Source organism: Thamnophis sirtalis, unplaced genomic scaffold, assembly GCF_051295495.1.
Source record: "Thamnophis sirtalis isolate CommonGarterSnake01/CBP01778 unplaced genomic scaffold, rThaSir2_p1.2 scaffold_3, whole genome shotgun sequence".
NCBI lineage: Eukaryota > Metazoa > Chordata > Lepidosauria > Squamata > Natricidae > Thamnophis > Thamnophis sirtalis.
In genome coordinates this window covers 134,094,995-134,109,216 of record NW_028261383.1, presented here as the reverse complement: position 1 = coordinate 134,109,216, position 14,222 = coordinate 134,094,995, and the positions used below count along the sequence as shown (strand labels likewise).

Sequence of the window (14,222 nt, the reverse complement as noted above, 5' to 3'; positions counted from 1 at the left end):
AAGTAAGCATTATATATATAATTAATGAAGAAAAAACTTATTTACAACCAGGACTGAATGAAGCATATAAGAAAAATATTATATTAGGGCAATATAAGTATCTTTGGAAAGCTCATCTTTGGTGAGATCACACTTGGAATTCTGCACCCAGTTTTGGTCATCACAATACAAAAGAATGAGGTCAGAGAAGAGTAACAAAAATGATTAGGTAGATGGAGGCTAGGATGTTTGATGAACAGTTGCAGGAGCTAGATATGTCTAATCTAATGAACAGAAGGACCAGGGGTGACATGATAGCGGTCTTCCAAAATTTGATGGGCTGTCACAAAAAAGAGGGAATCAACCTATTCTCCAAAGCACCTGAAGGCAGAACAAGAAGTTTTGGATGGAAATTTGTTGAGACAACCAACCTAGAAATAAGATGAAATTTCCTGATAGTGAAAACAATTAAAGTCTTGCCTCCATAATTTGGAGGTGCTCCAACACTGGATGTCTTAAGAAGAGAATAGACAGCTATTTGTCCAGAATGGTATAGGATCGCCTGCTTGAGCAGGGGATTGGATAGGAAAACCTCCAAGGTTTCCTCTTACTCTATTGTTCTGTATTCTGTGAGATATGGCAAAGTAGTGGCATTTGTGCCTTTTGCATTTCGGCCCCTCAGTCTCTCCTGAGTGGAGATCTGCTACAATATGCAACTCTGAATTATTGTACTTTCACTTCAGAAAGGTGTGAGAAAGAATGAGAAGGGACAACGTGTTCCTATTTTTGCTTCTTCTTGTTTTGGAAACATGTACCTGGATTGGAGGGACGTGGTGGCTCAGTGGCTAAGACGATGAGCTTGTTGATCAGAAATTTGGCAGTTCGGCGGTTAGAATCCCTAGCACCGCGTAACTGAGTGAGCTCCCATTACTTGTCCCAGTCTCTGCCAACCTAGCAGTTCGAAAGCATGTAAAAATGCAAATAGAAAAATAGCAACTACCTTTGGTGGGAAAGTAACAGCGCTCCGGGTGCCTTCGGTATTTAGTCATGCCAGCTGCATGACCACGGAGATGTCTTTGGACAGCTCTGGCTCTTCGACTTTGAAACGGAGAGCTGGAAATAACCAGCATGCAAGTGCAGGGGAGCCTTTACCTTTTACCTGGATTGAAAGTAGTTCCATATCAAAATCAGGAATGAATGATTTTGAGATATTACTATGAATAATGAGTTGCTAGATTTATAGGGAAGTAGCCTGGGTGTAAAGGTCATCTGCTACATTATTCCTCTTTTTCTGACCACAGAGTGAAGAGGTGGCAGGAGTTATCAGAAAACAAAGGGAACTAGGAGAATGGGCAAGATAAATACATGTGAAAATCAACTTTTGTTCCCCCCCCCCGGTCCATTTTATCCTGAGTAAATTAACTAGTACAAATGATATTATATAATACTTTATATTGTATTCCTCAAAAGATTATGAATACATCCATCTCTCCCAATAGGAGAACTAATGCGTGCCCTCCTTCCCACTATAATGCTGAGTCCGAGCAGAAGCAATGCCTGCCAGGACCTTAATGGCCAGAAGCAGGCTACCTACTTCAATCACAACCAAAACTACAGCAAAGAAGCCTATTGTTCCTGCGTGACTATTGAGCCACCTGTTTAACTGGGGAACACAGCCTCCAAGATAGATGGTGCTTTGAACTGCAAACTCCTCCATGCCCAGGGTGCCAAAGCCACACTGGGAATTCAGGATGGTACCATTTTCCAGTGGATTCAGACAACACGATGCAGGAACGCCACAGGCTTGCACACCTGGAGAAGTGCAGTTAAAATACCTGTTAAGTTAAAAAAAAAAGGAAGAAATGTTTCATTCTTAAGTTCATCCCAAGGCGCATCTCCCAGGTTTTTTCAGTATCTACTTTGTCCTCCCAATGTAAGCCAGATGATCCCATGGCCAATCTATCTGTGAATTCATTGGATCAAGATCTATATATGCAACAAGAAAGTACCCCCTACCCCATTGCTACTGGGTTCCAGAAAATCTTGAGGTAATCTAGCACAATTCATGCAGGATTCTATCTGTATCTCAGTTTACCATTTTCCCTCTTCATCTAATGGATAGTTTATCAAATCAGCTGTTAGACTGTTTGCTAGGACTGAAGCCTGCTGCAGTGACTCAAGGAGCGGTAACTGCAACTATAATATCTCCTAAACTTTGAAGAACCAATACTGATGGAAACATGGGAAAAGATAATGGTAAGAAACGTAAAATTTACGCAAGCCCAAAATCTGAGAGAGAATTTCTACAAGATATTTTATAGATGGCATTTAGATCCTAAAAAATTAGCTTGTATGTATCCGAACTTACAACCTAAATGCTGGAGAGATGATTGTGCTGATGCTACGTATTATCATATATGGTGGACTTGTAAAAAGGTCAAAGCATTTTGGATAAAAATATGGTAGATTATGCAAAATATTTTTAAAAAGAGGATAAAGTTTACTCCTCAGTTATTCTTGTTAGGTATAATTACAGACTGTACAGTTATAGAGACTACTTTGATCCTGAATTTAACGACGGCAGCAAGGGGTGGCGCAGTACTGGAAGAAGGAAGAATTGCCTACTATTCAAGAATGGACGTTAAAAGTAACAAACTTAGCAGAGATGGCTAAAATATTAGCATATCTTAAGGATCACTCAGATGAGAAATACAAGCTGGAGTGGAGAAGATGGATTGAGTACATTCAAAATAAATATGGGACTAAGAAATTTCAGTTAGCTTATGAATGGTTGAACAAGGAATGTTTCAACTTGTCTAAAGTTAGCTTTACAAAAGGAGAGTTAAAGTACAAGTGAGGGATGATGCTAAAGTTAGTTAGTTTATTTTAGCATATGGATATGGTTGTTAAATGTTTATACCCTGTATTTGCTCTGGGAAGTTGTTGGGGGGGGGAAGGGATTTGGGGGAGGGGGGGAGGGAAGGTAGATATTTGTAAAACTCTTTAAAATTTTCAATTAAAAAAAATCTCCTAAGCAATTGGCTTGGGTCAAAAGTCCTAACTACAAAGACTTGCATTAACCAAGGAAGTCTTTGAACAAAAATGGGCTGAAACCAATTTTACCTATCACCTAAGTGACAAAAGAATAAGCTTCCTTGTGATATCTACTTATGTTTGGTTTCCAAACTGACAAGACCCAGCTCAGGCTGTTGTCGCTAAATGCCAGGTCTGTTGTTCACAAAGCTCCCCTCGTCCGGGACTTAATTGTTGACGAGAGGGCAGACCTGGCATGTATTACTGAAACCTGGCTGGGCACAGAAGGAGGAGTCCCCCTCGTAGAGATGTGCCCAGAGGGATTTCAGGTGCTTCATCAGCCGAGAGCCCAGGGAAGGGGTGGCGGTGTGGCTATTGTAATCCGGGAGTCTCTGTTACCTCGTAGGGTCCCTGCTCCGGAGCTTGTCGGGTGTGAGTCTCTGCTGATAAAGTTGGACCTCAAGGGTCAAGTGGGTTTGCTGCTAACGTACCTGCCTCCCAACTGCGTTGCAGCATCCCTCCCCTCGCTCCTCGAGTCAGTAGCCGAGCTGGCAGTTGAGTTCCCCAGGCTTATTGTTCTGGGGGATTTCAACTTGCCATCGCTCGGTGAACGCTCTGATGGGGCGCAGGAGTTCATGGCTTCCATGACAGCCATGGGCTTGACCCAGGTAATTCGGGGCCCAACCCATGCAGCGGGTCACATGCTCGACCTCGTATTCCTCTCGGAGCAGTGGATGTGTGATCTTGGTCTGAGGGGTAATGAGATCATACCCCTGTCGTGGTCAGACCATTGCCTACTGAGGCTTGACTTCCGGAGGCCAAACCCCCACCGTAGGGAGGAGGAACCGACCAGGTGGTTCCGCCCCAGGCGACTTATGGACCCTCAGAGGTTCCAGACAGAGCTTGGGGTTATTCCTGATACCCTCGCCCACAGTTCGGCGGAGACTCTGGCTGCCGCCTGGTATTCGGCGGCGTCGGAGTCTCTCGACCGGATTGCGCCACTACGGCCCCTCCGGGTCAGTGGATCCCGGAGAGTTCCCTGGTTCACCGAGGAACTCCGGGAGAAGAAACGCCGGAGGAGATGCCTAGAGCACCAGTGGAGGTCCGATAAGTCCGAGGTAAACCGAGCACTCTTAACCACCTGCACCAAGGACTATGTCCGAGCATTAAGAACCGCAAAAAGATCTTATATTTCTTCCTTGGTTGCGTCCGCCGAGTCACGCCCAGCCGCCCTGTTCAGGATAACCCGCTCCCTCCTTAATAGGAGGGATGCGGGAGACCCCTTGCAGGGTAGGGCTGAGGATTATGCTCAATTCTTGGCGGACAAAGTAGCTCGGTTTCGATCGGACTTGGACTCCACCGCAGTAGATCCAGCTGAGACACAGGAGGATCATCTGCCACATCAATTCTGGGTTGAGTTCCAGGAAGTTGCCTCTGGGGATGTGGACAAGGCCATCCGAGCTGTAAGTACCTCCACTTGTATTCTGGACCCGTGTCCCTCCTGGCTGGTGGCTAACAGCAGGGAGGTGACACATGGCTGGATCCAGGCGGTTGTCACCGCCTCCCTTCGGGAGGGGCACTTCCCTGCCGTACTCAAAACGGCGGTGGTGAGACCCCTCCTAAAGAAACCATCGTTAGATCCAGCCATCTTAAACAACTTTCGTCCTGTCTCCAACCTTCCCTTTATCGGGAAGGTTGTTGAGAAGGTGGTGGCCTTTCAGCTTCGACGGGCCTTGGAGGAAGCTAGCTATCTTGACCCCTTCCAGTCCGGCTTCAGACCTGGTTACAGCACAGAAACCGCTTTGGTCGCATTGACCGATGATCTCTGGAGGGCCAGAGATGGAGGCCATGCGTCCATCCTGGTTCTCCTTGACCTCTCAGCGGCTTTCGATACCATCGACCATGGTATCCTTCTGCGACGACTGCGGGAGGTGGGAGTGGGAGGCACTGTTCTGCGGTGGTTCTCCTCCTACCTCTCGGACAGGTCGCAGTCGGTGTTAGTCGGGGGGCAGAGATCGTCCCTGAGGCCCCTAACATGTGGGGTACCCCAGGGTTCGGTCTTATCCCCCCTACTATTTAACATATACATGAAACCGCTGGGCGAGATCATTCGGAGGCACGGGATAAAATACCATCAATATGCGGACGATACGCAATTGTATCTGTCCGCCCCGTGCCAACTCAATGAAGCGGTGGACGTGATGAACCAGGGTCTGGAGGCCGTTAAGAACTGGATGAGTGCTAACAAACTGGTGCTTAACCCGGATAAAACCGAGTGGCTGTTGTGTTTTCCCCCCAATAATTTGGCTAATACACCAACGCTTAGGCTGGGGGGTCAAATTTTATACCCCTCAGATAGGGTCCGCAACTTAGGAGTCCTCCTGGACCCACAGCTGACTTTTGACCACCAGCTGTCAGCTGTGACCAGGGGGGCATTTGCCCAGGTTCGCCTGGTCCGCCAGTTGCGGCCCTACCTAGATCGGGGGGCCCTCACAACAGTCACTCGAGCCCTTGTGATCTCCAGACTGGAATACTGCAATGGACTCTACATGGGGTTGCCCCTGAAGTGCATCCGGCGACTACAGCTAGTCCAAAATGCTGCCGCGCGAGTGATAGTGGGCGCACCTCGGTTCGCCCACGTTACACCTGTCCTCCGCGAGCTGCATTGGCTACCTGTTGGTCTCCGGGTGCGCTTCAGGATACTAATGACCACCTTTAAAGCACTCCATGGTAGTGGATCTGGGTACTTGAGAGACCGCCTTCTGCCGATTACCTCCCTAAATCGACCAATTAGATCGCACAGACTAGGCCTCCTCCGAATTCCATCAGCCAGTCAATGCCGACTGGCGACCACACGGAGGAGAGCCTTCTCTGTTGCTGCCCCGACCCTATGGAACGAGCTCCCCATGGAGATCCGCACCCTCACCACGATCCAGACCTTCCGCGCAGCCCTCAAGATCTGGCTCTCCCAGCAGGCCTGGGAATAGGTTTCTAATCACCCGCCCGAGTGTTTGATTGCTGAATGAAAGTTGTGTTTTATTATTTTTCTTTGTTCACAAATTGTTTTGTTTTGACCTTGCACTTCCCCTCCCCTGTGGTTGTAAGCCGCCCTGAGTCCCCTCAGGGAAAAGGGCGGCATATAAATCCCAATAAACCTCAAACCTCAAACCTCTGATAACAGGCCCTGAGTTCTTGAGATAGTGAAGTAGACTGAATTTAATCTCCACCCTCCTGTGCAGGGTGAACAGGCAGCTGAGGTTGTTAAAGATGACTGGGCCAAGAATGTGTTCACAGACCTTATGTAAAACTCTTTTGCAATGAACACTGTTTATTTCTACTATTACTGTAGTCAGAGATAATGCATTAGTCAAACAGATTAGGAATTATCTAGAGTATCTAACAAGTAAAGATGAAAACATATCACAGTGACTTCCCAATAAACAAAGATACTAATATTTAAACAGCACATATGGCTGAACAAAAGACTGATCCAAAACATAGAAAATGGGAAAATACCTAAACCAAAAAAGCTACAGGTTTGATTAACCATTCTGTTCCAAGCAAAAGTGGAGATAATACTGTTGAAGCAAAAAAGAGCCAGTCATTAATTATCACACTGTTCTTTATCAGGATTATTTTAAGCATCTCAGAAAGAAAGAATGCCAAGAAAGGCAACAGAAGAGATAATGGGCATACCTTTATGCATAATGAAAACAAAGACTGTTCATAGCACATTTAACAGGAAGACAATAATGACTAGTGCTATTATATAAAATGTTGTTTCACTTGAAGGGGCAAGAAAGAGATTCCTGTCTCAATCTAAGAAAACTAAGCATGAGGTGAGTAACCTGAAAACCTACTGTAGGAAGTTAGTACTCATCCCTCTCCTAGGAAAATGAGATATTTTAGGGGATATTAAAAGGGCAGAATATTTACCCTAAAAGGGAGGCAGAAACTCACCTTCCCTTTTGTCAATGGGTCCTTAAGCCTGAGTCAGTCTGTTCTACATTGACAATCAATCAGAATACAAGCTCAAATTCAATAGCCCAGAGAGGGCATAAAACCATGGGACTCTCAGCATCTCTGCCCTTATTTTCTTCGAGATCTTCAAGGCATGTAATCCCTCTTTCCCGCAGGATCTCAAACCATGTGGTCATGTCTATCATCAATAAACCTTCTTTTGAAGCAACTTCCATGAATCCAGTGTCGTTTTCTCCACTTGGAACTGAACCCAGAAGGACATTTCTTCCAACACTATTAATAGTGTATAGGATTCCAGTTGTTATGGGCATGATCAGAGAGGATGGACATCACAATTCAACATATGTGGGGAACTACCATGCTTTCTGTTGGAGACTAAGACTAACCTGTCCTGGGAGATACTTTTCATCATAATGTGCAGTTCTGCTTATTTTAATTCTACAGGAATGCTCCCTTATATTTCCATCCAGAAACAATAAAATACCTTGCATTGTTTCTAGATGGAAATATATAGAAGCATTCCTGAAATCAAACAGCAAACAGAACCATCCATTCACTCATATTAATTATACAAAGCTGGCTTTGGTGTGAGACAATCCCTTGGCAGCAAAATTCCAGTGATAACATTAATTGAACAATTTAAAATGAAAATAAAATTTACATTTTCCAGATTTCAGTGCTACAATTCGCTCCCCCACCCATGTGTGTGTCTGTCTGTTTGTCTGTCCATCCGTCCATTGATTCATCCATCCATCATCACTCCATCCAATCTTATTTCTAGACTGCCACGTTCTCCAAGGATTAAAGTTATACTTTACTGCTTTCGCACACCTATCTTTGGAAACTGACAATATAGGCCAAAAAAATTACTCACATATTTGCTTTCCAATCCAGATAAGACTTTACTCCACAGCATTGGAGACCTGATTGAATTTCATCCATAATGAACTGGAGATCTAGGTCATCCTGGTACTGTAACATGGCCACCGTAAGAAAATTTTGCAAGGAAGCCTTGATGTGTTGTCTCAGAGAAAAGATGACAATTCCTCCCAAAACTTCCAAAACCACAAAAATTATTATTCCTCCAGTAAAAAGCTTCAGAAGAAAGATGCTTTCAAAGAGGGCTCCTGTACAGCCCAAAAGGGATATAGATGTAACTACTAGTCCCACTAATGCAAAAAAAAGCATAGGGTCACTGCCCAAATTTGTTATTCGTTCACTTTCCAGAGATTCCTTCTCGGAGAGCCCCCAAATTCCTATGGCCAAAATGAATAATCCTATAATGGAGAAAATTGTGTTCCAAGTAAAGGTCAAGCATTTAGCGCAGTGGCTAAATGAATCCAGAGGAAGATGGGAAGACTGATGAAGAAGGTGCCATTGTCTTGCTTGGTTCCAAGAAGGACCACTTTCTTGTCCATCAGGGCTCAGAGGTGTGCCTTGTGCATTATATGTATAATACTTGTGATCATTCTAATCAGCACAGAAGAGAATCAGAGAATGGAAATTATATATCAAAAATAGGAAACATGCATTTTTTTCCCTACAGTATTTGAAAGGCAATACATAACTGGAAAATTCTGAAATATTTTTGTGTCAATTTTCAAAATTTAACATTTTTGGGATTAAGCATATCATTCAAAACATCTGGAATCTATGGCATGATGAGGAAACTATGGCCATCCAGATGTTTCCTGACTTGAGTATGGATTTAATCCTAATTGCTATGGACAAAACTGAGTGTAATTGGTATTACGATTCAACATATAGTCCTCAACTTACAATAGTTTGTTTAGTGACTGTTCAAAGTTACAACAGTAGAGTGTTATGACCATTGCAGCATCCCTGTGGTCACATGATCAAAATTCAGGTGCTTGGCCACGGTCTCATATTTATGACAGGTTAAGTGTCTCGGGGTCATGTGATCACCTTTTGCAACCTTCTGACAAGCAAAGTCAATGGGGAAGTCATATTCAGCCATGTTACTAAATTGATAATCACAGTGATTCACTTAATAAGTGTGGCAAGGAAGGTCACAAAATGAGACAAAACTCACCTAACTAATTTCTGAGCCCAACAGAAATTTTGGGCTCAATTGTGGATGTAGGTTGAGGACTACCTGTACACTGAAGGAAATATTTTTTCTTCTCATGCCCTGTTGTTCCATAGAAGAGGAATAGACCTTCTATTTATATTGATTTCTGATTTCCAGTGTTATTTACTTATGGTATGTATTTTTGTACGCTGCCTGCTCTAGTGATTCTAGATGTACAACCTTAAGAAAAAATCTGAGAAAGAATACAATATTTTTTTTCTGAAATAGTTTACATAAAAAATGGAATTTCTAGCATTTTGCATATTTTAAAAAAATGGACATATACCTTTATGGATGTCAACCAGACGTGGGTTGCTGCCGTTTTGGCCTGGATCAGCCGAACCAATAGCAGTGGCGTTGGGAGGCTCCGCCCACCCACCCAGATACTTCTGCATGCATGCAGGAGCTCGCCCGAATCAGTAGTAAAAAAATTAGCAACCCACCTCTGATATCAACCTATTATCCGACAGACAGACTATTATTCTGAGAGAGGAGCCTAAATACATCAGTGGTTGGAAGTACTGGCAATGCTAATTTGTTAATCAAGATTGACCACTTGGTAGAGTGTGAAAGATTCTTGCCCTGGTGAGATTAACTACACCACGTGATAGGAATGCATTGTGTCCAGATAATCCATGGAAAAGAGAACTGTATCTCTTTAAAATGAGAAAACCATCCGTGTCTCATTACATTAGTCCATTCCACCTGATTAGGCAGGGAATGTATGTTGCAGACCTCATTAGTTAAAGAAGTCCAAATGGTGGTATCCAAAAAGAGAGCCTTTTCTGCCATTGCCCGTCCTAGGAAATATTCTCCCCTCAGAATTGAGGTGGGCTGCCACCCTCCTGGCCTTCCAGAATGCTGTGGAAGCAAGGCACTGTGCAGTGGTGAAATCTAATCCCCCCCACCTGTTTTTGGGGCGTGGTTGGTGGTGGTGGGTCATGTGACTGGGTGGGCATGGCCAACTTTTTTTTTCACTTTCAGCTTTTTTTTTTTTTAGATTTTTAAAGTATTTTTCCCCTGCCGGTTCAGGCAACCTGGCAGTAAAAAATGTTTTTAAAAGCTTGAAAAATAGCTTGTGATGATCGTGTGACTCAGCTGTGAACTGCACAATCATAAAAAGCTATTTTAAAAGCTTTTTAAAGTGGAAAAAAAGCTTCTGATGATTGTGCAGCTCACAGTTGAGCTGCGCAATTTGCGCAAGCTTTTTTTTTGCTAATGGTTCACAGAACCAAGAAAAATGGTTCCTACTGGTTCGGCCAAACCAGGCCAAACCAGGAGGATTTTACCCCTGGCTCTGTGGCTTTGCTTGGGGTATACAGAGGAATACATAGCTATAGGGGTGATTAGCACCAAGAAAGCCCTCCCTTCACCTTTTAATTAAAATTTAACATTGTTTTTAATCATCCTTGCCTCTTTTTAAATTTTAACTTGTATCAATTGTTGCTATGCGTTAATATTTTATTCCACACTGCCCAGAGTTCCTCTGTAAGGGAGGTGGGCAGTTCTAGAATGCGCTTAATAAAATAAATAATGACCATTATAAGATGCAAGAATTTAGGTGGTGAGTTTTATCAAGAAACAGTAATAAAAAAAATCACGGAAAGGGGTGGGCATGCTGTCATTTATAAACAAAATACAAAGATTTGAAATGAGAAAAATGACGTAATGATGGCATACTATTGTACATAAAGTTCTTTTAAGATGTCACTTCCCACTTCTGAGAAGTGGGGGTGAGAGGCATGCTTCTCAGTTGCAGGGTGGGTATTGTATTCTGAGAAAACCTTCTGGCATAGATAAAATTGGCCCTTCTCGTTGATGGCTTTCAGAAGGATATTAAAGACCAAATGTTTTTGAAGTACATTCTTAGTTAAGTGGTATTCACTGTGTTTAAACTATTTTATTTATATTGTCTTGTGTTATTTAATTTTATGATGCATTTTTCCATTTATTACCATGTTTTCAAACCAAATTAGCTGCAAGTCACCAAATTACCACAGAATATAAATAAGATAAAGATATAGCAAATAGTTGTAAGGTGTTCCCATGTACCCATATACCCATAAATGTTGAAAAGACAGAAGAATGGAGTGGTTATAACTGTTTGGTTATTTGGGTTATTTTATTCTCCTGGCTCTATTTTTGGAAGTCAAAAGACAATAATCCCCAACTCCAATGTAATTTTGAACAACCAATCAATAAATAAATCCCAGTCAAGCAATGGTGGGTTTCAAAAATTGTTCGAACCTACTCTGTGGGTGTGGCCTCCTTTGTGGGAGTGGCTTGCTGCCCATGTGACTAGATGGGAGTGGCTTGCCGCCCATGTGACCGGATATGAAGATGCCGACGACACCTGTCAGAACCATCTTAAATTACCTCACACACATCACTGGCATGCATAAGAATATGATGTAAACTTGTTTTTTAAAAGGCATCTTTGGTTTGCATTAAAACAACTTCAACACACGCAATATTCTGATTGCACCACAAACGCAGTAGTCATCCTTACCTTTCACAGAAGCACTGAGTTTTATAAATATGAGCATGATAGTATAGAATAATCATATCCAAGGACCAGTGGTGGGTTTCAAAATTTTTTGGAACCTCTTGTGTAGGTGTGGCCTGCTTTCCGGGTCCACTGGTGGAACCTCTTCTAACCGGTTCGGTAGATTTGACAAACCAGTTCTACTGAATAGGTGCGAACTGGTAGGAACCCACCTCTGCAGTCAAGGAAACTAATTCTGGTAAATGTGCTTTTCCTTAACTATGATGATTTTGGTGTATTAGTAAACATTGCCATGGTTTAGCATGTTGTATAAATCTGAATTATTCAGAATTGCTGCTTTAGGATAAATATTTGATGTTAAAAATCTTAAAATCACCTGGAATTGTTTAACAGAAAAAGTTAAGTATATATTTGATTTTAGCTTTGATTAATATTTACTCTGGCTGCATAATTTCATTCAGCAAATGTGTCCCCGTCCTCCCCCCAAAAAGTCATGGATAAGAGAAAAAGATACTGACACAATAAAGTACAATTTGAACTGAAAAAGGAACCATTTTAAACAAGTGAAGAGATGAATTATGAAAATTTGGTGGTAAGGTTGACACGTATAGATAAATGTGAAATATAGCAAAAGTAACATTGCCAAGAGCAATAAACATAAAATGGGACTGCAAATAACTCTTTGTCAGCAAATAACCATTTTTAATTTAAAAAGTTACTAAAATAATCAAAGTAGAAACAAATTTACCTTGATCCTTTTTTAAGGAACACTTGTAAGAAAGCTAAGATGATTCAGCATATTTATCTGTTAAAAGTGCAATAAAATTCACTGAGATTTTACTTTTAATAAATATATTTGCTTACAATTTATTAATACTATTTCTTATTGGAGACTGCTGCAGGATGGATTAGAGAGTTGAAACCTCTGAAGCATTGCTGTCACACTTTCTTACGCCTGCTTCTTAGGCAACAAAGAATAAATAATCTCCCAGTTAAAAAACAAACACTACTGAAAAGTAGCATCATATGCCAAGAACAAAGATTCAGGATCTCCTTGGATAAAAGCTGAAACAAGCCCAATATGTAACACAACTCCTTGTTATTACCTTTGATAGCAAAACTTTTATTTCATCTTCTCCAATCTTGGTGCTCGGAAAGTGAAGATACTTCAAGAAAAAATTCACAATTGTAATCAATTTCTTCATATTTGATGTACAGCATGAAATGGATTTGAAATAATTCCGCAGCTCTTTGGAGTAGCCAGATAACAGTCCAACATTCATGTATGAGGAGAATTTTGGCATAGACCTACCACAGTCATACTTGCATCATGTGAGAAATCACATTTCTCAGCTTAAAAAGATTTGCTTTGTCTCACTTGATGTAAGTATATTCGTTAAATAGTAGTATATCATTATGCCTGTCAGCTGAGTGCGTAGTACTGTATAACTATTTATGTGAAACATTCAGACGGGATAGTTAAGGTTTACAATGCATAGGAGTACAAATAAAACACCTTTCTTTCAATCTTTAAAGCAGCTGTATCTTTTGCAAAGCTCCCAGGCCTAAGTTATTTGAAAAACTGCTTCCAATTATTTCACATACATTTCAATGCTTTGCTTGACCTTTATAATTATATACACAGAGATGTACAAAAATGTGGTATTGCGGTTGCATCAAGGCCTTCAGTAATAGATATCAACATAAAAAGCTCATTTACATTATATAGGCATTTACCTTAATACATAATGTTACGGTGTTCCAGGGCAAGTATATTATGAGCAAGAGGCACATTTAATATCAAAAAGGGAATGTGCACAAATTGTAAATATTTGGCCTGAATCCACTGAATAAAATATGGCTTTAGATGTGAATTTCCAAATTCAGTTGCAAATTTTCTGAATGGCTGAAACCATTCTCCCTCACCCTTGGTTTCCTATCTCTAAAGTAATAGTGATGATGTTTCACCCTATTATCAAGAGGTATATTATATGAAACATGGTTTTGAAAAACCTTACAATTACAGTAATTTCAAACTGAATAGTGAACTGAATATGTACAAGGCTATACAGTATCGCCAAGAATCAAGGTAGCTTTCTCCATACCTACACAATCCAAGAGATTGTGATGTGCAGTGCAAACAATATATTGTGAGTGGCTACCATTGTCATGTACATTTAAAAAAATGATAACTTTTGGGATATTTACAAGAGGGCTTACATAGTATTTGCAAACAGGTGTGTAAAGAAACAAAACCTGAATCTGCTAAACCTTTACTAAGAGGAACAATACAAATGAGTAATTTAAACACATTTACCCGGAACTAGATCAGTTTAATTAGTTTGCAACTATAATTGATATAGATGAGTAGTCTATATTATATACTGATGGCTGTAAAATTGTTTAGAGAAATTGTATCAGATTTTATGAATCAGTTACAACATACCAATATCACTGTACATCATAAGTGTAGGGGCGCAGTGGCTAAAGTGCAGTACTGCAGGCTATTTCTGCTAATCACCAGCTGCCAGCAGTTTAGCAGATCGAATCTCACCAGGCTCAAGGTTGACTCAGCCTTCCATTCTTCCGAGGTGGGTAAAATAAAGACCCAGATTGTTGAGGGCAATAGGC

The 14,222-nt window shown here is 41.5% G+C and overlaps 1 protein-coding gene across 1 annotated transcript; it reads right to left on the bottom strand.

The window, feature by feature from the left end:
- Positions 1–1,094: 1,094 nt before the first annotated feature.
- On the bottom strand, positions 1,095–13,735 carry TSPAN10 (tetraspanin 10). Its single transcript, XM_087710175.1, has 3 exons — positions 12,698–13,735; positions 7,868–8,463; positions 1,095–1,814 (listed from the first exon to the last, which is right to left on the bottom strand). The coding sequence occupies exons 1-3, from the start codon at positions 12,893–12,895 to the stop codon at positions 1,484–1,486; spliced, it is 1,125 nt and encodes a 374-aa protein (XP_087566301.1). The 5' UTR covers positions 12,896–13,735; the 3' UTR covers positions 1,095–1,483.
- Between the last annotated feature and the right edge of the window lie 487 nt (positions 13,736–14,222).

Bases quoted from the DNA above. Each gene is read 5' to 3' on its own strand.
- TSPAN10 (XM_087710175.1), bottom strand. From the start codon at position 12,895: ATGCCAAAATTCTCCTCATACATGAATGTTGGACTGTTATCTGGCTAC. The intron at 8,464-12,697 runs GTAATAACAAGG...TGTGCTGATTAG, and splicing joins TAAAAGTTTTGCTATCAAAG to AATGATCACAAGTATTATAC. The intron at 1,815-7,867 runs GTGAGTAATTTT...TTAACTTAACAG, and splicing joins CTGGATTGGAAAGCAAATAT to GTATTTTAACTGCACTTCTC.